Source organism: Pan paniscus, chromosome 21, assembly GCF_029289425.2.
Source record: "Pan paniscus chromosome 21, NHGRI_mPanPan1-v2.0_pri, whole genome shotgun sequence".
NCBI lineage: Eukaryota > Metazoa > Chordata > Mammalia > Primates > Hominidae > Pan > Pan paniscus.
In genome coordinates this window covers 22,110,110-22,135,954 of record NC_073270.2, presented here as the reverse complement: position 1 = coordinate 22,135,954, position 25,845 = coordinate 22,110,110, and the positions used below count along the sequence as shown (strand labels likewise).

Below are 25,845 nucleotides of genomic sequence, written 5' to 3'. Positions count from 1 at the left end.
GCTATTCTGGGCCTCTTGAATTTCCATATGAATTTAAGATCAGCTGGCTAATTTCTAACATAGAAACCACCTTGAATTTTGATGGGCATTGCATTCATCACTTTGCTTCATGATGACACTTAAAAATGAATATGCAAGTTCATATTTATGTCATAAAATTTCACTTGAATAGCAATGTAGTCCTAAGTTTTCCCATAAAACAATGAGAAAACTTAAAAGAACATATTTATTTTGGACATCACATATTAACACAGGGTTTCAGTTTGTTTAAAGACTTTATTTGAAACCGATGTCACAGCACGTTAGTCATAAAAATCATCAGAATCATCGGTGTTATGGTTTCTAGGGCGTAAAGCAGCCTCAATTTCTGAGTTACTGTCGTCAGACTCATCCCAGAGGGCTGGAAAATAAAACCAGACAGTCATTTAACATTTTTGCACTCTGGTTAAGAGCTTACAAAACAGCACAGCATGGAAGGACTGGTTAAGCGGAGTGTCAGTCTGCAAAATGCCTAACAGGGACACCACATGATGTACCTGACCAGACACACCCAAATGCATGTCATACTGCACAAATTACACATTTCAAAGTGTGTCCTCTGCACTGTTATGGAAAACAATTTGCAGAATACTTCCTTTTCCCTTCTGTTGTGCCCAAATCTTTATTATAGGATAGGGATTTAAGGTCAGGGTTACATGGAAGCAGGGCTCCCTGGGGTGTTGTATCAGCCTGATGCTGCCCCACCTCAGCTGCCCCTCCACTTTCATCTCCCACTCTTCTTTATGAGAGCAGAGAGGAGAAGGGAAAGACGTGGCAGAGGAGTAAGCAGAGATGGTTATCCTGAGACAGGACTTTGGTCCACATCATTTACTTGAGAGGTGATCCCAGGAACCATGGGGACAGTGACACAAGGAAGACAGGAAGCCAATGAAGGGTATGACGACGAGTGGGTGCCTGGCAGTGAGTGGACAGGCAAGGCTCAGCCTGCTGGGGCCCCCTGAGAGACTGCAGAACTCTCCCCAGATTGTCCCAGTGAAGAGCAAGGCAGTGGGGTTACTGATCCACCAACTTGCCTCTGTTGGTTGAGGGTTGCTCTCAACCCAGGGCATAAACTCCCTGGTACTTTGGGCTGCCTTGTGAAGGCTGAGCACGCTCCTGCAGCCAGAGAAAGCCCTCAGGCAGAGAGACACAGCTGCTTGGTGCAGGAAGCTGTAGGCGCGTCTGTGAATTGGAGCTGAGGTGCCCTGCGGGTGGTCTGGCAAGATGTGGTGGAGCGGACCACGCCTACTACATCAACAATCCCTTAACTCTGCTGACACCTGCATGGCACCACCTGCCAGCTCTGTGCTGACTTCTCATACACGACCCCATCTCATCCTCGCACCAGCCTGGCAAGGTAAGTATTAATGTTTCCATTTCGCTGGGCAAACAAACGGACGCTGAAGGGGGTTAAGAAATTGGCCACAATCACAATGCCAGTGAGTGGCCAAGCTGGGAGTCCCATCCAAGTCATCTGACTCAAGCCCATACTCTCCATCACAACCCACTGGGTACTTGTCTCCCCCACAGTAGGTAGCTGTCCTTCTAGAAGAGTAATTCACAGTGGGGTGCTTGCTAAAAAGGCAGATTCCTAGGCCTAGGTTCTACAGCAGCTCTGAATTAGTTTCCATACTGGGTTAGCAAAGTGGGACATACTGGGGCTAAATAAATAGCAAATATTTTTGTTACTGTCAGTAAAACTATTAATCAAATTATACCTTTAATTTAAGGTATAAGGGGTTTAAGGAGACAGGAGCTGAGAGAGCCCAAGCTGGGCAGGGGATATGCCACAGTGTTATGGTAGGAGGGCTAGATTTTTCCTGTGAGCTGGGTGTTGAAGGATGAATAGGAGCTCACTGGGCTGAGGAGAAGGAAAAGGAACTCCCTACAGAAGGAACAACATGGGCAAAGGTACAGAGGCATAGGTGTGCTACAGCTGAAAAAAGCTGACTGTGGCTTGACCCAAAGAGGCGACCTTGGGAGGAGTAAGCTGGAGAGCAGGGCTGGGGCCTCCCAGGAATGGAGAAAGCTCAGACTCTACCCTGCAGGTACGGGGAGGCATTGGCCGTCCTTACACAGGAAGGTCAGGGGAAGGCAGGGTTTGGAGGCTGGTGGCCAGGTGGAGGAGCTGGGATTTCCCAGGAGCTGGGAGGAACTGGGTATGAGGAAACCAGTTAGAGTTACTCCAAGAGCCTGTCCCGTCATGAGCAATGGGTGCTTCTGAGGATGAGGAGAGAGGCAAGAAACATTTCATTGGTAAAATACACGGTGCTGATAATTAATTAGACATGGAGGCCAGGATCCCCTGCAAATTCATACTTGCAAATTACAATGCTCTGCCCCTGTGGTCCATGGCACCCGTGTGGTCCTGTCTGTGAAGAACTGAGCCTCCAGAAGCCCTCAGGTTCCACCCCAGGGACAGCTGCAATGGCAGTCCCTGTGAGCATGCCCGCTTCAGGACTCACATGAGGGTGCAAACAACAAATGCATGTCACAGAGTTTTTTGGTTAAAACAGAAAAAGAAAATCTAGTGTCCGATTATCTCTCTTACCATTAGATTTTAAATTGATCACGGGTTTCTTTTTGTTTTCATGCCTGCAAAATAAAGAAACAGTCTAAGTTCTGAAAAAGAAAAGACAATGAGACTAATATTTTCATAATGAACGCATTAGAGAAGAAGCCCTTTGATTCACTGGAGGCCAGAACTTTACACTTACTTCCCAGAGTTTAAAAGTAAAGGGAAAATATCGGGATGCAGCGTGGCCTTGTCGGGAGGGTCGCTACTCAACAGCATTGCTCCCGTCCTGCGTGTGTCCTCGGCAGGTCTGCATGGCCCACCCCGCCCTGCTGAGCTGTGCCTGTGTGGGGCCCTGTGTTCTTGGGGGAGGATGATCGCATGTTCCCCTGAGGCAGGGGACCGGTTTCCCTCAACAGTCTTCTGGAAGACAGTGATGCATCAAACTTCAGTGCTTTCAGGCAAGCTAAAAATGAAACACTTGCAGTAGGGAATTCAAGATGTTGGTAAGGAAGTTAAAATACTTAGTCAAACCAGTAGCAGCAATACTAACAGTTAAGAAAGGAGTTCAAAACAAACACCTGGTAGAGGGCCCTGCAAGTGTCACATAAATGCTAGTGTTCGTGGCATCCAGGACCGTCTCGACTGAGGCCAATATGACAAGAAAACTGGCTCCACGGGATATGATTTCTCTGTGTGCCTTTTCAGGAGCTTTTGCAATTTTAATGAATTTAAAAGTCTCCTCAGGGAGTGCCACTCGAATGTTTTATGATGCTGAGATTCTTTCAGAATTGCCTGAATGGTCACAGGAGATGGTGGGAGAGAAACCATTCTTGGTGCATGGCTCGACACTTTGCCCTACCCCACGCACCACCACCGCCCTTCTCACGGCCAAGGCCTTGTTCTTCTGGACACAGGACACCCTGCAAATATATCTTTTCCTTCCCTTTGGGCCAAGTGTGGTTGACTTTTGGCTTAAAAATCTATGTTTTGCTATAATTTACTTTTTTTTTTCAGAAAAACATGCTCCACTAAGGTATCATTTTCCAGGCTACCTTTCAGTGTTCCCTTTAAATTTAGTGCCTGTTCCTTTAATTGCCATGACTGAGTAGTGCTCACAGCCATTTCTCCATGAAGCATGGAATACCCCTACGAGCATCTGGAAAGGCCAGCAGCTGACTAACAGTCCTGGAGCTGCCAGGATTGTGGGGACCTGTCAGTGAGGTGAGCCTGCAAGAACCCATTTTACAGAAAGTGACACACACATCACACACACACTAAATGCAACTGCAGGGATGTCTATTATTTCCCCACCTCCCCCTACCTGAGGACACTGGGCTAGGTGCTGCAGGGGAGGGTGGATTATAAAAATGCTAGGAGGGGTGGAAAGAGGCTAATTTGCCAGCCACGGTCCATACAATAAGAGCCACAGGGGGAGCAGGAGAGATCTCTGCCAGCTGGGAGGATGGAGAGCACTGTGGCAGGTGATTGGGGGAGCTGCAGGACCACAGAGGAAGCCCGGCACCTCCAAAGGCAGAGGCCTTCACAGGCCAGGACTGGGGAACAAGGTGTGGCGGGGTGGGGCAGCAGGGAGCCCCTGACACAGGAGAAAGGACACAGTGGCAGGTGAGCTCAGCTCCTTCCATCTCAGCAAATGGCACCCCTGACCCACTAGTCTCCCCAAGCCCCTCTCCAGTCTCCACTCCTCTTTCCTTCACACCCAGTCTGGCCCTCGGTCCTGCCAATTCCACCCCCACCCCCCTCGCCCCCCCTGCAATACTTCCTGCAGTCCTCACCAGTTCCCTGGGCACTGCCAGCACACTGGTCAACAAAACTATCAGCTCTTGCTTCTATCTCTGCAACAACCTCCTAACTGGTGACACACACTCATCTTGTCCCCTACTATCCATTTTCCACTAGGCAATGAGAGTGAGCTTTCTGAAATGCAAATCTGAATTTGTGAGGTGAATGCTCCACTTCCTCGCTTAAAATTCTTCAATGCCTTTCCATTGATTTCTGCACAAAGACCTAAATCCCAAGCAGTGCCTCCAAGGTGGATCCCCCAGGAGTGTCGTGCTGTCCTGCTGGAGCCTTCCCACTTCTGACTCCCTATCTTTACCACTGAGTCCTCGTCAAGTTGCTGTTTCACATCCACTTGTACAGCCAACTGACGTGCCACTCCTCCCCCTCTGAACAGCAAGATCCATGGGTGTAGTGACCACACCTGTTTCAGCTCACCTGGGTAAGGCGGTGCACAGCACTTAACAGGTGCTTAATGAGTATGTTCACTTGGAATGAACAAGCGAACTTCACTAAGCATAGGGCCCTGCTTAAAGGCATTTGATCAATATTCAATTATACAATACTTGATTTACATATTTCTATTCAATATTGCACTTCAGAATCAAGTTTCTTTGGCTTCCCTGCTGGCAAAGAAAAAAAAATAAAAACCCAGAAAAGGTGAAGCGGAAAAAAAAAGGAAAAAGTCATGCACAAGGCTGTAAACACAGACACATGAGAACATCTACGCGAGTGTGTGTTAGTCGTCACTTAACTCATCAAAAGCAATCAGCCAGCAATGCTGAGTCCCAGCACGGAGGTGACCCACTGAGCATTTCAGGGACCTCACTTCCGCATGTGGCACTCTAGGAAAAAATGATTTCCTGAAGCCATGTCTCTATGAGGCCACTTGAACTTGCTTTTTCTGTTTGTCCCGTGGTTACACAGTGTAGCTCTGAGAACATTTAAGCCACAGGGAGCCAGTAAACATCCCAGTGAAATGTGAATTAATTGTGTAATGCAGGGAGCCAGTAAACATCCTAGTGAAATGTGAATTAATTGTGTAATGGTTCTTAATTGTCTGTGTGATTGGTTTTCTCACAGGAAACATGTTTCAGAGCTAAATGTGCGTGGTGCGTGGCCTACCCACGGAGAAGGGCAGAGCGTGCTTTCCAGTGTTTTGTTCTCCACTCTCGTATCTAAGGAGCAATTATTTTTCCTTTTGGGAAAATCTCTGAAAGTAAATGTGACCCTGCAATTCATAGTTGATTTTTTATTATACAGAATTCTTGGGGCCAACATTTTTTTCTCTAGGTCATACCTAATATGTAAAGCTAAGGCAAGGCTGATGGAGAAGCCTGAGAACTTTCTATTGTGTGCTGGATAGAGCCAACTACTTTGGCTACTAGAGTAGATGAAAGAAAAACAAAACTGCATTTCAGAAAGTAAAAGAAATCAAAGAGTTAAGGTTGTAGGCCATGGGATATGGTCACCATGTGGTCTTATGTGCTCAGAATCTAACTGTGTAATGTTTGCTGAGAGTGTAGAAGTAATGTTTCCATCTTGTAAGGCAGACGTTGGCAAAGGTTTTCTGTAAAGAACCAGAGAGTAAATAGTTCAGGCTTTGTGGGCCATATGGTCTGCCGCAACTACTCAACTGTGTTTGTAGCACAAAAACAGCCATGGGCAATTTGTAAACTAAAAGATGTGGCTGTATTCCAATTAAACTTCACGTATAGACACGGAAATTTGAATTTCATATAACTTTCAGGTGTCACGAAACATTATTCTTTTAATTTTCTTCCAACCATTTGAAAATGTGAAAACCACTCTTAGCTTGCGGGCCGTATGGACCCAGGCAGTGGCCTGGGCATGGCCCAAGGGCCACTACTGTTGTAAAGAACTGCCTCACATGAGGCCCATGCTGCAAGCCAGAGAGCCTGCCTTTCCCCTGCACCATGGCTCAGGAGCGACTCTTGGAACCCCAGAGGGCAGACTTGGTATTTTTTCCCTAGAAGTTTACAACTGGACTGGAGGTCCTACTTCAAAATAAGCCATTTTCAGGCAAGACACTGCAGATGATTAACTGAGTAAATTAAAATATAACCATGTTCCGCTGGTCTCATTTGAATGGGACAATCGGCTGGGTGTGGTGGCATAAGCCCAGCACTTTGGGAGGCTGAGGCGGGTGATCACCTGAGGTCAGGAGTTCGAGATCAGCCTGGCCAACATGGTGAAACCCTGTCTCTACTAATAATACAAAAATTAGCCAGGCATGGTGGTCTGCGCCTGTAATCCCAGCTACTTGGGAGGCTGAGGCAGAAGAATCGCTTGAACCTTGGAGGCAGAGGTTACAGTGAGCTGACATTGCACCATTGCACTCCAGCCTGGGTGACAGAGCGAGACACCGTCTCAAAAAAAAAAGTTAATTAATTAGTTTTAATTAATTAAAAAATAATGGGACAATTATCTCTGCAGAATTTCCCAGTAGCTTTGGTCATTTTTTCTCCCAGCTGTACCAGGAATGTCCCATTCCCATTAGGGAGATGCTCACTTGTTACCATTCTGCTGTACTGACTTCATCACATCTCTCCCCTCTGCCTAGCCATTAAGCCATCTTATTTTGGATGCATTTTGGTAACTGCTTATAAATTCCCCTGCTACTGATAAATCAGATTAGGACAATGCTAATCAAAGTCACTTGTGTTCTCAACCTTGTTAAACTTAAAAAGTTAGGGCCAGCCAGGACTTCAACAGAATAGGTTTTATCCGAGAGCAGCCCTGGCACACAGTGAACACTGTATACGTGGAGTCAGGATGACACAGTGCACTATGGAAAACAGTAACAATTACGTGTCAGTTGTTCATTTTATATGAACAAAAGGCTAACGTAGCTAGAATTGGTCTACACAGTCAACATCAATATAAAGTTAGTAAGAATTACTGACAATAGGTTTTGCTTTGTGGAGCCAACAAGTAAAGACAAAAATGAGACACAGAATACCCAAGGCCAAGAAACCCACTATTTAATTAGAACACAGCATTCACAGATTATCAATCCAGAGCCTTCACTGTGCAGTGGTTGAGCCCAAAGAGGTTAAGAGATGTGTCCTAAGACACACAGAGCGAGCCAGCAGTAGAGCAAAAGTGGAACAAAATGCTCCTCCTGGGACACTCCTACAAATGTACACGTTGTAGACACCCGCCCCACAGGGCCTCCTGAGAAGCAGTAAAACAGTAGGGCAGGGAGAACCCTGCCACAGCATGTGCCTGGCTATGTGAGCTGCTTTCAGAAGCTGAGACAGAATCAGCTCTGGGGCCAGACAGACTCTGCTCACTGCATGATCCTGGGCAAGTTGCCTACCTCTCCAAGCACCAGTTTTCTTGTCTGTAGAATGGGGACAGTAATGCCTTCCTGGAAGTGTTCTGATAAATTTACAGACAATCCTGTGTGACAGCCTGCAGACAGCAGACTTCAGTAAGCAGTGCCACTGCACTGTCAGCACATTTGGATCAACAAAAGCATGTGCTCAGTTTGCTGATGTGCAGCCGTGGGTTCTAAGTGGAAGTGATGAGTACTTAGACAGGGGCCAAGGAATGGGAGGTTTGGGGACAGACGGAGGGAAGGCAGGCCTGAGATGCGTGAAGTTTCTTCCTCGAGGAACCTGATGGGTGGGTGCCCTTGAAATGGGAAGAGACAGGGAAACTGCCTCAGCCAGGCCTTCCAAGAGCAGCGGCAGAGCAAGGCATCGGACTCTGTGCTGGGGCTGCAGCAGCAAACAAGACAGACTCGCTCGATGCCCTTGAGGTGCCCACGCTCCGGTGAGGAGACTGACACCAGAATAAACACCATGAAATTGGCTGAAAAGGCAACAGTGGGGTTGTCTGAGAACTGATGACAGTGGAACTGTGGGATGACATTCCAGGCCTCCAGCATGTGCCAAGAGCTCTCATCAAGGTCAGGGCCCGAAGCCAGACACCTTTCCATCAGCAGACAAGACAGCAGCCAGGAAAGAACCCCAGTGAGGCTCTCTGCAAGTGTGTTCACCCAGGTCCTGCTTCCTGAAACTGGGGATGCATGAGCAGAGGGCATATTCACAGTCATCACCAGTCTCCCTTTGAAAATGTATGTGTCCACACACACATTCACACACACACACTCTCTCTCACACACTCACACCCTCTCACACACACACACTCTCTCTCTCACACACCCTTATGCAGATAACTGTATGAAATGCATGATTCCCTACAGCTCAAGTACATGATGCCATACAGAAGTGAGGGAACTTGTACAAACGGACTTTTATTAAAAAAAAAAAAACAAACTAGAGTGAATGGTGGAGCTATATATCCATGCTTACTCACTCAGGAAGCGCAATGACTATCCAGCACTGGTGATTAAGAAACCTGCCGCTGGGCACGGTGGCTCGCCTATAATCCCAGCACTTTGGGAGGCCGAGGAGAGTGGATCACCCGAGCTCAGGAGTTCAAGACCAGCCTGGGCAACATGGCGAAACATCATCTCTACCAAAACCACAAAAAATTAGCCAGGCATGGTGGCATGTGCCTGTGGTCTCAGCTACTTGGGAGGCTGAGGTGGGAGGGTTGCTTGAGCCTGGGAGGCAAAGGTTGCAGTGAGCGGAGATCGTGTCACTGTACTCCAGCCTGGGTGACAGAGCAAGACCCTGTCTCTAAATAAATAAATAAATGAAACGAAGCCTGCCCCACTGCGGGAGGGAGGGTATGGGAAATGGCTTCTAGCCCTGACTACAGATGATAACAGAAATAGCTAGGGGGACCACAGGAAGGGCATGCTGTGCAGCCAGGTCTCTGCTTAGGAAACGTTCAGAAGGTTAAGCCTTGAAAAATCTAGAAGGCCTTAACCAGGTAAAAGAGTGGGGCAAGAGCATTCCAATAAAATCCAGGGACATGAAATAGTGGGTCATACGCGGGCATGACATGCGGTCTGGTTGTTAACTGTTCTTGAGCAGGGGGACAAGGGGAGCTGGCTGGGAAGGGTGTGCAGTGTGCAGACTACCCGTGCTTGACAGGGGTGCAGGCAACAAGGGTCTCCTGAGAGATGTGTGGCAACAGAGGTGGGTGTCAGATACTCATTCCTGGCCCAGGGCGGGAGCAGGGGGTGGAATGTGGAGAAAAGAACAGAGGGAAAACCTAATGTTAGTAACACATTGACTCAATTTCATGGTCAATATCTATTTTTTTTTTTTTTTTTTGAGACGGAGTTTTGCTCTGTCACCCAGGCTGGAGTGTAGTGGCACGATCTCGATGCACTGCAACCTCTGCCTCCTGGGTTCAAACGATTCTCCTGCCTCAGCCTCCCGAGTGGCTGGGATTATAGGCGCCTGCCACCATGTCTAGCTAATTTTTGTACTTTTAATAGAGATAGGGTTTTGCCATGTTGGCCATGCTGGTCTCGAACTCCTGACTGCAGGCGGTCCACCCACCTTGGCCTCCCAAAGTACTGGGATTACAGGTGTGAGCCACTGCACCCAGCCATCTTTTTTTTTTTTTTTTTTTAAACAGAGTCTTGCTCCATTGCCCGGATGAGTGCACTGGTGCAATTTCAGCTCACTGCAAGTTCTGCCTCCCAGGTTCATGCGATTCTCCTGCCTCATCCTCCCAAGTAGCTGGGATTACAGGTGCACACCACCACACCTGGCTAATTTTTTTTGTATTTTTAGTAAAGATAGGGATATTCACCATGTTGGCCAGGCTGGTCTTGAACTCCTGACCTCAAGTGATCTGCCTGCCTCGGCCTCCCAAAGTGCTGGGATTATAGGCATGAGCCACTGCGCCTGGCCTGTCATATCATTTTTTTTAAAAAAGAAAAAATAGCCATGGCCCATTAACAAATATACCCAAGTTATTGTGACTTTGAGGCCTCACCAATTGAGTGTGGCAATGAGACTCAGAGGGTCCTGCCAGGAGCACTGTCTATGATGTCCAGGATAAGGAGGAATGGCTCCCGGCAGCAGGAAGTGTCCTTCCAGTTCTGGAGTCTTATTAGAAGGCTGAAAATAGCTAATTTATTATAAGACATGGTCTTTAGACTCCAAATTCTAAAATTTGTAATAATTTTTGACTGCTAGTGGAAATCAGTATTACAATTTCTAAAAGAGCAATTTCAGATTGAACGTTCCTCAAAACAGACATATGTTTCTGAAAAACAGAAGGCAAAAAATAATCCAGAAAGAAAAAAATCCCAATGACTATGCCAACAAATCTCTGTAAACACTAATTTTAGGTTTTAAAGGCCTACCAGTAATTTAACAAAGTCTGAGCGCCCCCTGATGGTTAATCGGGGTTCCTACAGAAGATGCCACTTTCAGCTGCCTGAGGTCAACTTGTTAACTTTTTCTCTTCAAATAATCAAGCGATTGTTCTTATTTGCTTTGTGCAGAAAAAACAACGTATGTAGGCTTGTGATAAGAAACGTGACATATTTAGGAAGCTGCTAATTCAGTGGAATTTAAGAATGGAGATGTGCCAAACCCAAGACAGAGAAGAGTGCTTTTATATAAGAACCTAAAGGACTTTCAGGAAAAACTCATTTTTATTTCACTGGACTATTGGTTCCTTATAATCTTTATGTTATCCTGGGGAAAATGGCACAGTGACCAGGCAAAGACAGAAAATGCCACCGCCATCAGAGCATCAGCTGCAGGCTGGCGCCCTCCACTGGCCGCTCTGGTGGCTGCAAGGCTGGCACAGAATGCCACCCATGGTGGCCCTGCCAGGGTACAGTGGCTGGGTGACTTCTGCTACCTTTCCCCCAGGCAATTATGTTGCAAGCACACACCCTTTCCTTTTGGTAAAACATTATCTGGTCCAACCAGTAAGCTGAAGTTACAAGGCAGGAACCAGTAAGCTAAGGGCAGGCTTTTAAAATATACTCTCCATTGAACAAATGGATCCGGGAGAGTGAAAACCGCTTGCTGGGGAAGGTAAAGCGAGACAATGTTTGCAGAGGAGAGGAAGCTCTGGCATGCACCCCTGAACAAAAGGGAACAAGTGGTCTTTACTTGGAGAACGGCTTCCTATTAGGACTCACTCCTTCGTACATTATGCTTTTCATCCCCACTCAACCACAAAATGATTTTGCTGAAGCAAATACAATGGTAGAAAAAGATTTACACTGAAAGAATCTTTAATAATAAACTGTTGCCAATCTGCCTACTTGCCCGTGATTTATAATACAATAAACATCGGATTCTATTACGGCTCATGCACTGAAGCTGCTGCTCTGAAAAACGGAATATGAAAGCACCCGAACCCCACCACCATCACAATGAAATGAGCATGTATAAATGTGCTAAGAGTATCTCTTTGCATCTTTTATAGCTTGTGTGTATTAATCTGTAACGCTTATTAAGAAAGTCATTGCTATGCAAAGCAGCACCCAATCCCTTTCTCTGGCTTTTCAACAGGAGTGCACTGTTTAGCCAATAGGACGGACCCTCTGGCCCTCATTCTGCATTCATCACAGGCAACATTTGCACAATGTATCTCTCAAAGGCGGCTGAAAAGAAGGCCTTAATACTCATGTAAACAACTGCAAACCAATTACTTAATGAATCAGGCCCACACATAATGAGGTGCAGACAAAGAGCTATAAATGCATTTTTGCGCCCAAGCCGCTGCTTTAAAGTAAAATCCCTCAGCTGTAGTTTGGGCTTAACTAGCACATCATAATTATTGTCTCTAGGACATCAGAGGAAGCCATTTTTTTTTTTTTTTTTTTTTTAGGTCCAGCGGGTTTTTTTTTTTTTTTTTTTTGAGGTTGCTCATCAGCTCACTGACAAAATAGAGCAAAGAAGAATTTTAAAAGTGCTACAGCAGCACTGCACTGTTATGTTTATTCTCAAGTACCGGGTTTCGAGACCACTTGTAAAAGCAATAAAGCACAAGGAGTGACTGCAGTAAGTGGGATCCTTAAATGTAAGCCTCTAAGAAATTTCAGTGAATCCAGCACAAACAGCAAAACTGGAGCTCTCCAAAGCCCAGGGTGGCATATGAACCACACCAAGCCCAGCACAAGAACCAAACCGTGACAAACAGCACGCCAAACCCACGCACTCTGGACCCAGACCTTTTCATCACTGGATTATTATCAAGTGCCTAGAACCAAGAGTTCCTTCAAGGCCTTTTTGTGTGGGTTTTTTTTGTTTGTTTGTTTTCTTAAAGGGGATGATGAGATTACTTGTAATTTATTAGGAAATTAATTTCATACGGAAACGATACTAATAACAAAATACCTCTGCCTCAATTTGAAGGAGGAAAATGCTTGATTTTAGTTTAGTAAAATATAGACAAGATGTGAAATTATTAGACTGAGAAATGTTTTACAAAATCCAATTGCTTTCTCAATGTCTTTAAAAATTTCCCAAAGAACCTACGTAAAGACTGTTTAGGAAGAAGTGAGTTTTTTAGTGCCTCTATATATTATTAAGCCAAATGGTAACATTCGGCCCTGAAAATTATCTGTAGAATTTACTGTCTTTTAAACTTTCTTTTAGGAGACCTAGAACTTGAATTTATAATATAATCATAATAACATAATACTTTAACACTCTTCCTGTCCCATTTACCTCCCACTTCCTTCAAAATTATGGACGAAAACTCAGGCATTAAAAATAATAACTTCTGAAAATTAAATGAGTTATTTCCCTAAAACTGAACTTGTCAAGTTTCTAAAACTTATAATTTTAGAAATTCAATCTCATTTTAATATACTCCAGGTTCTAAAAACATTGTATTGTTTATAAAATATGAATAAAAATAGGATTTTTTTCATTTAAAAAATTCAGCATTTCTGGTTCAAATCATTTTCTCTTATGGAACATTATACGTTATACTAGAAATGTAAAGTTCCTGTTCTAAAATTTCATCAGAGACAAGCAGTTAATTCAAATGTAATATAATCAACTGAAGGACACCTTTTTACTGAGCAATGCTGTTCCAAAAGGAAAGTTGCTATGCCATTTTAAACAATATTTAGCTCAAAGCAAAAGAGTAGGGTATTTCATCAGGTGATGGCTTATATTCCCATCTATAAATTCTAAGTGACCCGAAGCTACTGTGATTAGTATTTTATGTTAATGACAAATTCAGCACACAACTCTCTTATCACAGCTCAAAAAACTTACAAGAAGCGAGTGCTACAGTTTGACAAATGTGAAAAGATAAATTTTGTTCTTTATGGAAAATAAGCAAGAAAGTATTAGAAAAGGAAAGAATAATCTAGCCTAAACACTTGGTTAAAAAAAAAAAAGAGGAAAATAAGAATATCCAGCAATTACTAGTTTATATATTAGCCATCACAAAAAGAAGAAACATGCCACTTTATTTCTTTTAAGGCCTGATGTTTTCTCTCTGCCCTTTTTCTGACAACCTCCATTGTGTGGTCTCTAAGCAGTCCTACTGCGAGCAGCTGTAGACGCTAATTTGTGGTTCACTGAGGTGTCAATTGAGTCTTAAACCAAGGAAACAACAGCTGCAAAACAATACTTGGCTCTGGTGCAAATATTTTCAAAGGTAGACTAAAGTTTCAACTGTTATTTTAGATAAACAAAAACCCAAACCATAACCCTCCAAGTCATACAACAAAATAATACGCAGCCAGAGTTTAATTCATTGCGCTGTGACATTTCTCATCTTGTTGCTGCTATTCAGAAAGGCTTTCACAACTTTACCTTGACAAAGGACTTCCTTCACTAGATGAAAAACTAGCTTCCGAAGCAATTTTGTTAGCTGTCTTTGTCTCGAATGCACCGCTGCCAATATTCAAACCTGTGATAAGCGTAAACATGGAGAGTGAGGGTTAGCTGTCATGCAGCCATGGGACAAAATGAATAAAGTGGCCTCACAGTAAGTTTGGTGAAACAAACGCCAACAGAGGAAGATGCTGTTCAAGCCACAGAAGGCAAGGGAGCTTCTGAGGCAGAGAATGAAATGCTGGTAGAATACCGAAAGGGAGTGAGGCACTTTCCTGTGATACCGAAACAGAAGCCACAAAAAGTGAAAACTGAAATCGGATATCCAAAGAGTTCAATTTTAAATGACTAAGATGCACATGTAGGCATATGGATCTCTACTGTGTCACAAAGCACTGGATAATTCCCATTGTTATAACACACGGGCAGCAAACCAGGGCTCAGAAATAATTGAGACCCGTGGATAACAGTTACCCACCTTATCCACTCTTAAGCCCCTCTGTAAAATCCTCTATTTTCCATCCCACAGAGAAGAAAGAATCTCCACTGAAAATCATCAAGGCCACTCTTTACCAGCCTCTAAAGGCTGAGGAGGAGGATGCACACTCCACCTCTTTCTTTGGAGCCAGAGACTTGGATATTCCCACAATGCCCCCCAGTTTGCAGGGCAATCCCTGATCTTTGCCTCTTGGGAGTTCTCAGCCTTGGATGTTTCTGCTACAGGTCTGCTTCTTAACTGGCAGTCAAAATCACAGATACAGCATGCATGGGCATCTTTGCAAAAAGCATTTGCTGAGTTTCTAACCTGTAACCTGCCTGCTTGCATGTACACTCTGCAGCAAAGTGATTATTTTAAAAATGTGTCCACATTCAGCCCAAAGAGGGTGTCCACATGCTTACCAGGAGGAGGTCTTTTCAGACATGAAAACTAAGCCTCAAGGTTTATTTAAGTGGCTTTCCTTCAGGTCCAAAGACTCAGAAGTAAGTGAAACATGCACTGCTTCTTCATTAGTTAGATGTGGGGTGGGCTTCTTGAGTGCAGAGTACACCACCACCTCCCATCCCTGCTACTTCTAACAACACTGTGAAGCTGCCCTACACCCTCCCAGCCCACTTTCTGCTTTTCTTTGGGGCTCAGATAAGTCCTTAGGATCAGAATGAGAGTAAGGGTAAAAGACAAAACACAGCCAAAGGATCTGACTACAATGACAGTGACAGCAAACATAGGCAGGAGCACTTCCATAATTCCACTGCCAGAAAATTTGGAATCCTGCAAAACATGTAGTGTAATTTTGAGTATGGGGCAAGGGAAATGAATTTAGGGGTGCTTGACTATACAACCTAGAGTGTCATTTCACTTATGAATAAATTAATAAAAATGCATTAAGTACAAGGTTATTAATAGTACCATAATCCATAATTTCTGATACACATCGAAGGGACTACAACTTATATGTCAAATTTACTCATCTTTTTGTTTGTTTGTTTTTTGAGACAGGGTCTGGCCCTGTCACCCAGGCTGGAGTGCAGTGGTGTGATCTCAGCTCAGTGCAACCTCTGCCTCCCGGGTTCAAGCCATTCTCCTGCCTCAGCCTCCTGAGTAGCTGAGGCGCCTGTCACCATGTCTGGCTAATTTTTGTATTTTTAGTAGAGACAGGATTTCACCATGTTGGCCAGGCTGGTCTTAAACTCCTGACCTCAGGTGATCCACCTCCCTTGGCCTCCCAAAGTGCTGGGATTACAGGTGTGAGCCACAGTGCCCGGCCAAATTTACTCATCTTTTGCACTTGTCCAATTAACTACTGAAAATTACACTTAGCAGAAACAGACGTGTGGAGTCACTTGCCAAACTGTGTGTGTCAGCTATCCAGCTGAAAGGCTCTGAGCACGGTGTTACTCTCCTGGGGCCTCATTTGTAAAATGGGAGTGTTGAATACATTCTTTCTAATATCCCTCTGGATTCAAATTCCATGACTCAAATGTGAAGAAGGTCATGGAAAGCAAACAGTTAAGAGTTTGCAAGTGACGACAACCTCCATCAGGACAGAGGCCCTGTTTTATAACTCAATAAACTACAATGTCTTATGTTTGCTGAGTTCAAATCACCACTAACACCACAATGGCCGGCTCTCCCAGGGGGCTTTTCACTATCAGGCACTGTGCTGGGCACTTAATGTGCACTGGTCACCAAATCCTCAATACCACCAAAATAACTGAATTTTGCCGCAACTGACTTTAACCACTAATATTATCTAGGAATCAGCTCTCCAAACACAGCAAGTCTGATGTACTGTAAGTATGTCCCTTGAAAATATCTGTCTGAAAAAGGCATTTTTTGTTTTCCTTTTTAGATAGGGTCTTGCTCTGTTGCCCAGTGCAGTGGTGTGATCATAGCTTGCTGCAGCCTCAAACTTCTGGGCTCAAGTGATCCTCCCACCTTAGCCTCTTAAATAGCTGGTAGTATAGGAAGATGCTAACACGTGTGGCTAATTTTTAAATTTTTTGTAAAAACAGTGTCTTGCTATATTGCCCAGGCTGGTCTCGCACTCCTGGCCTCAAGCAGCTCTCTCACCTTGGCCTCCCAAAATGCTGGGATTACAGGCATGAGCCACTGTGCCTGGTTGAAGAAGACATCCTTGAGACAACTGGGAAATCTGAATGTGGACTGGGAATTACATGCTATTTAGAAATCACTATTCATTCTGCTAGATGAAATTATGGCATGGTGGCTAAGAAAGTCATTAATGTGGATTTCCTTCTGTATTAATCCATTTACTCTCACAAAGGAAACTGAGGTAACTTATACTCTAAAAACTGGTGTAATGAAAGGAAAACCACTGAAAATAATAGATGTATAATAACAAAGTATAAAAAAACAAAATTACAATTAAAACAAAATCTTAAATTGAAGGAACTATAATTAAGCTTAAAATTTAGCTTTCCTCACTGGGCATGGTGGCTCACACCTGTAATCCCAACACTTTGGGAGACCAAGGCAGGTGGATCACTTGAGTCCAGGAGTTTGAGACCAGCCTGAGCAACATGGCAAAACCCTACCTCTACAAAAAAATACAAAAATTAGCTGAGTGTGGTGGTGCGCACCTGTAGTCCCAGCTACTTGGGAGGCTGAGGAGGGAAGATTGCTTGAGATTGGTAGGTTGAGGCTTCAGTAAGCCATCATGCCATTGCACTCCAGCCTGGGAGACAGAGCAAGACCCTGTCTCACAATAAAATAAAAAAAAATAAAAAAATAAAATTTAGCATTCCTGGGATTTATAATCCTTTCAGTAAAAGAACTCAAAATCCCCCAACATTCTGGTGAGGGAAAGCAGCCCAGTACAACACTGCCCACTGAATGACTAAGACACTAGTAGCCGTGGGGAAGAGAAGGAATTTGGGTGTGTCTTCTCAGGGTCACTGGTGACAAGTCACTATCATGACATGCTTGGCAGAATCCAGGGCCTGGAAGGGCCATTGCCATGCTGGCCAGCACATGTCTAGGACATAACAAAAGGGCTTTTCCACATGTCCATTTGCTAAGGATAAAAAAGTACTAGCTCATTCTGTCCTGGTGACAGCTCGTTACAGAGCAAACTCCAGAAACCTTCATAAAGAATAACCACCCTTCTCCGAACACAGCCCTGCCTGCCACTTTGGGCCCCTGGACACTGCCATCTGCTCTTACTTACCTGACAAGTGTGACACAGAAGCATCTGTCTTTTGAAACCTGTTTTCAGTTTGATTTGTATTATCCTGAAGGGTGGCCTTCTTCAGCAACTGATAGGCTTCTGTTTCTATTGATTAAAGAAAAGCACAGAAATATTACATTTTTTACTGCCCAGAAAGAAGCTTTTTAAATTCTTCCTATGAGATTAACACTTCTTAAATGCATGCAAATTATTATTTTTTTAACTGTCACTTTTTAGACATTCTGAAAACAAACAAAAAACTATTTAGTTGAACCCGGGTTTCAAGACTCAAAGACAAGCTGTATGAGTTTATTTGAGGCAGCCAAATCACAGTCATTATTTTGAGTGGGTCTGTGGATAGGTTCCCCATCACAGCAAAACAGTTTCACTTCCCTCGGGGCCTTGTAGAGGCAGCTATGGGAATGAACCAGAAGAGAAAGCAAGTCTTCCTAGGTGGTCAGGTCACTTAGAAACTCTCTTTGCTCTGGCTCTTGGGCTCTCACACTCAAGTGCAGGGGCTCTGGGACAGGGCTGGGGGAATGGGGAGAGGGTCAGGAAGGGTGGTGACAGCTGGATGAGCTCAGAGTCCCACAGCTGAGGAAATCTAACCAAGTCTTGCCATGGGGAAGGAGCGAGAACGGGTTTGTAGAGAGCAAAGCCAGGTGTCCACAGGGATCAGTGGCAGCCTGCACCTGCTCATGTTCATAGGATGCTCTTGGCCATGCAGGGCTTCTAATGGCATCTGCTATAAGTGAAATTGGGGAAGACTGTTGTGAAAAACAGTAAACAAAAATACGTAAAGAACCTGAGTGACACAACCTTCCCCATTACTCTAAGTTTCAAGGGCACCCAGATGAAATGCAGGATGAAGAATCAGAGTTTCAGCACAGACGTAACAAAACAGCATCCATGTCTACATCTTCAATGTAACACAAAAGGAGTCCCACTGTCAATGCTAGGGGCTGGCAACAGGTTGGATTCCTGCTTTTGCTGGCTTCATTTAAGAACTTAACCATGAGACGCTATTACTGGATTAAAACTACCATCACACTGAAGAATAAAAATACAACTTACCTTGCCCTACTGAAAATCAGTCAAGATAAAAATGAGTATTTAAAATGAACATTATACTTTGGAATATTAAATAGTACATAATTAAAATATATACAGATCAGGGATTCTTTGCTCTGAATATAATAAATTCTAAGGCAACACTTTTTTAACATTGCTGGATTGTGAAATCAGTTTAGGTCGCTGAAACTAGTATTTTGAAAAATCTGATAAAGAAAACATCAGACACAGTGCATACAGAGGGGAAAGTACTGTTTTGTGTAATGTGTGTATGTGTGGGGGTCGCTGGGACGAAAGTGTTTCCTGATGAGGCTGGTCGCATTGTCCTAGGATGGCTCCAATGGGATGGTGTTGTGATGCCCTCTGGCTAATCCTAACATCCATGTTACTTCAAATATACTGTAAGGTAACTGTGAAAGAGGGATAATATTAATAAAATCAAAGACAGAGTGTCTGAATTCTAAAGGTAAGGAGTCAGTGTAAAAGAGGTAAAAATGCCCTGTTTTGTTTTTATTTTATAAAAATCAACCAAAAAGTTTTTCAGCTCTCAAGATACAAGTCCAGATCTTAATGACCACGTTATTTCTACATTCAATTAAACTTATTTTGTCAAGGAAAAGATAGCAAAGATGGAAATTTGAAAAAAAAGGAGCAGCTTCTTGATAAACAAAGCCTCCTGGCCACTTTCAAAGCTGGAGCTGCATGCTGCAAATTCATTTCTCCATTGTCTGAAGGTAAATCACTTGACTCCAGTGAGACGGCTCTCCTGCTTCTCAGAAACCAGGAAAACGTGTCACTGGCAATCAGAAGGGGATTTCTGTGAGAAATATCAAGCTAGTAGTCCTGAGGTAATTTCAGATTTGGGGGGGATTAAGCATTCTGCCCAAACAGAAGAAGGGCTGATAGTATTACTGGTTTGAAGTTAGCAAGGGAGGAAATTACCAATGTGAAGTGAGATCACTTCTAGCAACAAGGGACCATTTTGATACTCTGGAAAAGATGAGCCCTTTCTATGCTCCACACTTTCCATTCTGGTCCCCCTCCCTTCCTTCCTGAAGAGTGTGGGCTCAGGAGCTTTTGGCTAACCACCCATCCTGAGATGGCTCACTCTCCTGCCCCACGCAACCAGAGCCCACCACTTCCCAATCACCTCACTGGTGTTTCATCCTTAAGCCTCTGTGGCCCTTCTCCAAGGAGAGTCACCGAGGCCCACCTGGGCAGTTTTTATTTGGGATGCAGCTGCCCTGACCTGAGTCCTAAAGGGCTGGCGAGATCAGGCTGAGGACTGCTGGGCACATCTCTCACCCCCAATCCCAGTGTGATTCCCTCCAATGGTCTAAAGGCAAAGTGAAGTTTAAAAGGTACAAAGATGAAGTGCATTCACCCAGAGGAATGACACTCACTGAGGCAGGACCACAGACGTCAAAGGAGCGGGAGAGGGCAGAGCGCCTAGCACTGCTGCCGCTCAACTGTGGATCAGATGCATGGGAGATGGAGTCGCTCTCCCTATGCATCACCCCCCTATTTAGTCAGAATTGTTGCACAAACTATTTATGAAAGACTGAGAGATGATCTACACAGGAAAAACAAAATTAATAAGGGTTGGCTAAAACAAATTAGAAGTGATTAAAGAATACATAGTCTGCATAGAACAAGGTTGGAGAAGGGAAGGAAAGTTCAGATATTGCAAACAGACTGGACAGGGTGGGCATTGTGGATCCAGATGCCTCTAGGGCCAACCAAGCAAGTTCCTCCAATAAGTGACTATGGCCAGGCAGGAGCAGCAGGAAGGGCCTGCCCTGTAGCAGGCAAGGAGGCACATGACTTGTCTATAGAGCACAGCTGCTCCTTGGCTCCAGCCAATTGCTGCCTGGTGGGAAAGTGGTCCTGGTCTTGCCAGACTTCTGCCTTTTCTTTCTTCTTTTTAAAAATAAAACACTGCACAGACAAAACAGAACATATTTGTAGCCTCCAAACTAGATGGTAGTGAGCAACTTTTTGTGTTCACTGAAAGTGGTACAAGAACACTTAGGGAAAAACTGCAGCCAAAGAATACAAGCTAGATGTTAGGAAAAGCTTTCTTGTTGAAAGGGTTGTTGGAACATGTTACCCAGGGAGGATGCATCAGCTGTATGAAGATTTTTAAGGGGCTGTCTGTATCAAACAGACCAGGTTTCAGACTGGAGGCAAGAGTGTACTTTTTCTAGGAGTTCTCAAACAAATCAGACATCCTCCTGAAACAGCCCAGAAGACTTGGCCAGGATGCTAGTTTCATGAAGCAAGAGTGTAAAGTTATGGACATGAGGTGTGTGGCAATTCAGGCCCAGGATTTTTTTAGAAGGAAGAAAGACAGTGATGAACCCATCAGTTAAAAGCTCCACTTTGTTGCTGCTCTGCAAATTCATAGTTATTAAATGAATGAACAAATAAAGGAGCAAAAGTAAAGACTCTAGAAGTTCAAGTTAGTCTGTTACAAACAAGGTAGGGACAAAGTCGATATATTTCCAAGGTGAAAAGAATTTAGTTTTCTCAGCTGCAAGTAAACCGTAAGTCTGAAAATTTAGGATTGGGTGGTTGCTTTAAAGGTTTCACTTTCTAGCCTGACTTAGAAATCCAGGGAAACACTTCCCCCCATTAGTAAAGTTAAACTCTCAGAAAATACTGAGTAGTGAAAATGTTTAGATAAAACAAGCATTTCTAAAGAATACAATCATTTTCGGTTGGAATGTTCTGATACACACAGAAACAAACACACACGCATGCTCAAGGTTTCGGTTCTGAATCTTTTGTTCAAGCATTGATTATATACTCAAATCTGCGTCAAGATTTAGTTTAAAAAGTAGAAAATATTGTAGTTTAAAATGTAAGGCAAGGCAAGGGGGGCCATCTCATGCAGTCTACAGCTCCAGAAGGTGAACATCTATCCTTGTCTATTCACTCCTGACTGATGACATGAGATAAATGTATTTTCCCTTACTTTGTTACATAAGCTGCCTGAACCCACTCATCTACCTTTCTGCAAAGTGCTGAAGGATTGCTGAGACTGTTTTTTTTTCTTTTTGATATGCGTTTTGTGTATAGAAAATAGAAACAGCTACAGGAAGAAAGTGAAAACATGCTGAATAAAGAGGTGGGAGAGAGATGATGTTAAGGAGAGGAGAAAGAAAAAGCCTCAACTTCTTATCTTTTTTCTCTTTTATATGCAAATGTACACCTGCTAAAATACTTCTAAATCTACAAATAAAAAGAAAATATCTGATGAACAAGTGCTTTTAACACCCCATTACAAGAGCCAGACAAACACGTGGTTCACCAGTCTCTAAGGGGTGTCTTGGAGGCAGGGAATCTGCCCATTGCTTTTGCAGAAATCCTTAATGAAAAAAAGAAGAGTTGGGCTCAGAAAAAAACAACAAAGGGAGATGCAAACAATACTATCACTACGGCTAAAAAACCGACCTTGAACCAACAGAGAACTGGGTATGTTTGAGTAAGGAAGGATAACTGCTATTTCTATATGAAGTTAAAATGAAATCTGAAAAATATTCTCTGTCCACTGAGTTTCTCAGCATTGTTACTTTTCACATATTTCTACACCTAAGTGCTTTTTCAAATTGTACTAGGTGTGTTGCTGACACTGCAAACTTGGTCATTTTTGCAAAATAAAATAAAAATTGTGAGATATATTTCTTAAGTTACTTCAAAAGATAAATATTATCACTGAGAATCCAGAAATCATTTGCCTAGTAATCTGCTTAAATAAAAATAAGGGCCGGGCGGGGTGGCTCAAGCCTGTAATCCCAGCACTTAGGGAGGCTGAGGCGGGCAGATCACCTGAGGTCGGGAGTTCAAGACCAGCCTGACCAAAATGGAGAAACGCTGTTATCTACACCACTGCATGGTGGTGCATGCCTGTAGTCCCAGCTACTTGGGAGGCTGAGGCAGGAGAATTGCTTGAACCTGGGAGGCGGAGGTTGCGGTGACCCGAGATCATGCCATTGCACTCCAGCCTGGGCAACAAGAATAAAACTCCATCTCAAAAAAATAAATACATAAAAAATAACGAAATAAGGCCGGGTGCAGCGGCTCACGCCTGTAATCCCAGCACCCTGGGAGGCTAAGGTGGGTGGATCACTTGAGGTCAGGAGTTCAAGACCAGCCTGACCAACATGGTGAAACCCCGTCTCTACTATAAATACAAAAATACAAAAATTAGCTGGGCATGGTGGCGGGTGCCTGTAATCCTAGCTACTCAGGAGGCTAAGGCATGAGAATCACTTGAACCTGGGAAGTGGAGACTGCAGTTAGCCGAGATCACATCACTGCATTCCAGCCTGGGTGAGAGAGCAAGACTCCATCTCTGGAAAAAAAAAAAAAAAAAAAAAAAAAAAGAGAAAATAGGATATGGCTGCTTTTGCAATTCTGAAAATACAGAAAAGTCATCAAATATATTTAGGAATTTTTTTTTTAAAAGGCAGGAAGATACACAAGTTTGGGTCCATAACCAGAATGACTTTTCACATCCAGACTTTCTGCAATAAACTCTACTCCACCTGTAGACCTGGGCCTGCAAATTCCATTGTCAAGGTTGCTCTCTGCACTCTCAGGAAGACGGCTGATGCACGAGAAGAGACCCGCCTAATTCACATGAGTTGTCTGGGGCTGCTTCAGAAAATAGAAATTTATATCATAGTCTTAATTTCTATGGGGCAACTCAACAATTAAACCTGAAAACAAATTCCAGGCTTGAAACTGACCTTTAACCAACATTCCCAAAACGAGCTGAAACACTTTTGCTTGCCATTTAACACTGTTCAGTCGTGAGAGGTGAATTTTCAACTCTCAACCTCATGAAACCTTTAACTTTTCAAAACTTGAGTAATCTTCATCAGAAAGCTGTATTTTATTGATTTAAATGGCTTTTTAAAAAACAGTATATTTTAGCCATTTGTACTCAATGATTTATTTAATGAGAGAAATTAGAAATGGCAATCTTATCTTTACCATTATTTATAGTAGGTTCAGGAATAATTACTGTAGAAGATGAACTGGATGCTAAAAATGTAAAATATGAAGAAGTCCTTCCTCATTCCCTGTAGTTGGTTGAATAATGTTGTTCCCCTCAACCCGACAAACTCATGTCCTCCCAGAACCTCAGAACGTGACCTTATTTGGAAATAGGTTCTTTACAGATATATTAGTTAAGGTTCCCTAGATGAAATCATTCTGCATTTACAGTGGCCCCTAAATCCAATTTCTGATGTTCTTCTAAGAAGAAGAGCAGACACAGAGACACAGAAGAGAAGGCCAAGTGAAGACAGAGGCAGAGACAGGGCTTATACTCCCACAAGCCAGGAGCCACTGGCTAGCACCTTCAGAGGCAAGGGCCCTGCTGACGCCTGGATTTCAGACTTCTAGCTCTCAGAACTGTGAGAGAATGCATTTCTGTTGTTTTAAGTTTGTGATACGTTGTTACAACAGCCCTAGGAAAATAATACACTCCAACCCCTCATTTTATTAAAATATTTAAAGCCCAATTTTGTCTCTCTCTCAGAGTCTCCTGTGTAAAATGAGGGTGCTTCAAAACAGGACCTACAAGGGCTCTTTTGAACTGAGACCCCTGCTCCACAGTTCTCAAACCTAAGAAGTTACCTGGATGTGTTATAAAGTACTTATGCCTGGGTGCCACTCCCAGAGGTTCAGAAATAATTGCACAAGGGTGTGGCTGGGGCATGGGTATGTTCTAAAACTCTACATGGGATTCTACCATGAACCGCTGGGGAGAATTTCTCTTGGCATTTATGAGTTCATCTCCCTGAATATAGAAGCATCCAGTCCAGAAGACCCTTCAGAAAAGTACCTTTTATCCTTTAACGACCATGTTAAATAAACAGCACTGCCCTGCAATATAATGAGGACTGTTTTGCTACCGCAAGTAGCAGGCAGCAGGCTCCATGGGTGAAGCCCCAGCAGGCTGACCCCTGGCACAGAGACAGGGTCACGTGGACTTTCAATGGACAATCCAGCGACACACAGTGGTTCCCCTGGTTTTGCACAAGCTGGGGGTTTCCCGTTCCAGGCACAACAGGTAATATGTCTTGACTGAGTCTTGTCGGGAAAATGCTTCTGGGATAGGACAGGTGAAGCACATTCTCGGTAAAACCTCAGTACTAGTGGTGTTATGCCAGTGTGCTTTGGGAGCCCAAAGTCATCACTACCGTCTTTCCTCCCAGGATAAATCCAGTCACCAGTGACAACCTAGCCACTATATCTTTCCAGCCCTTTTCCGAATTGATGTAAAACTCAAGCAATCATGTTTTGGGAAGCACTGCCTAGAACTCCAAGTGGCACCCTCCAAATCTATACTGACCTCCTGGAAAGACTCTAAATGGATGTCTTAGTATTACCCTGCATATTTCAGCTTGCCAAAGAATATCCACGAGGAATGGCACAGTCAGGCAACCACTTTCAACGCAGCTTGACCAAGAGAATTGGTGTCAAAAGAATGAGAGTCTGAATGGACATTCTTAGAGGCTTAATCCTCTTGAGATAAAAGCTGAGAGCCCTTTTCACATGGAGCTTAAGGAGACTAGTTTTGCCAGGATGGGCACGTGGGGTGGGAAAAGTATTGGTGGAGTGCATGACTGAAAGAGATAGTATTCTGTCCTGAATCATCAAGCATTTAAGAAAATTCCTTAATATCCCCATTTTTATTCATTTGACAAATTAAGTGCCCACCCTGTGCCAGACACTGTGCTAGGTGCTGTATTTTTATGACATTTAGCATAGCTGCATCATCTGCTAAAGCTAAAACTCACTTAATGCTGAAAGGTAAATTTAGTGTGAATACAAATAAAATTGTCAATGTGGGAAATTTTCACTTTGCGGATGTAAGTAGTTCAAAAGGCAAACTTTCTCTCCCAATCTAGATAAGCATCACTTTCCTCATGGCCTGAGTGTTTCAGGCAAACTGACCTACATATTAGGTCAGGAAGTGTTTCAGGGAAACTGACCTCCC

At 43.8% G+C, this 25,845-nt stretch overlaps 1 protein-coding gene across 5 annotated transcripts in view; it reads right to left on the bottom strand.

Annotated features, from left to right (window-relative positions):
- Positions 1 to 256: 256 nt before the first annotated feature.
- The window catches only part of KIZ (kizuna centrosomal protein), a 120,955-nt gene continuing 95,366 nt past the window's right edge, over positions 257 to 25,845 (bottom strand). For all 5 annotated transcript variants that reach the window (XM_003810625.7, XM_057300909.1, XM_057300908.1 and 2 more), the window contains 4 exons: positions 17,760 to 17,864; positions 14,050 to 14,146; positions 2,591 to 2,634; positions 257 to 400 (listed from right to left, as the gene is read on the bottom strand). In XM_003810625.7, the coding sequence (XP_003810673.2) occupies positions 303 to 400; positions 2,591 to 2,634; positions 14,050 to 14,146; positions 17,760 to 17,864 (344 nt within the window). In that variant the 3' untranslated portion in view covers positions 257 to 302. The remainder of the gene's footprint in view (positions 401 to 2,590; positions 2,635 to 14,049; positions 14,147 to 17,759; positions 17,865 to 25,845) is intronic.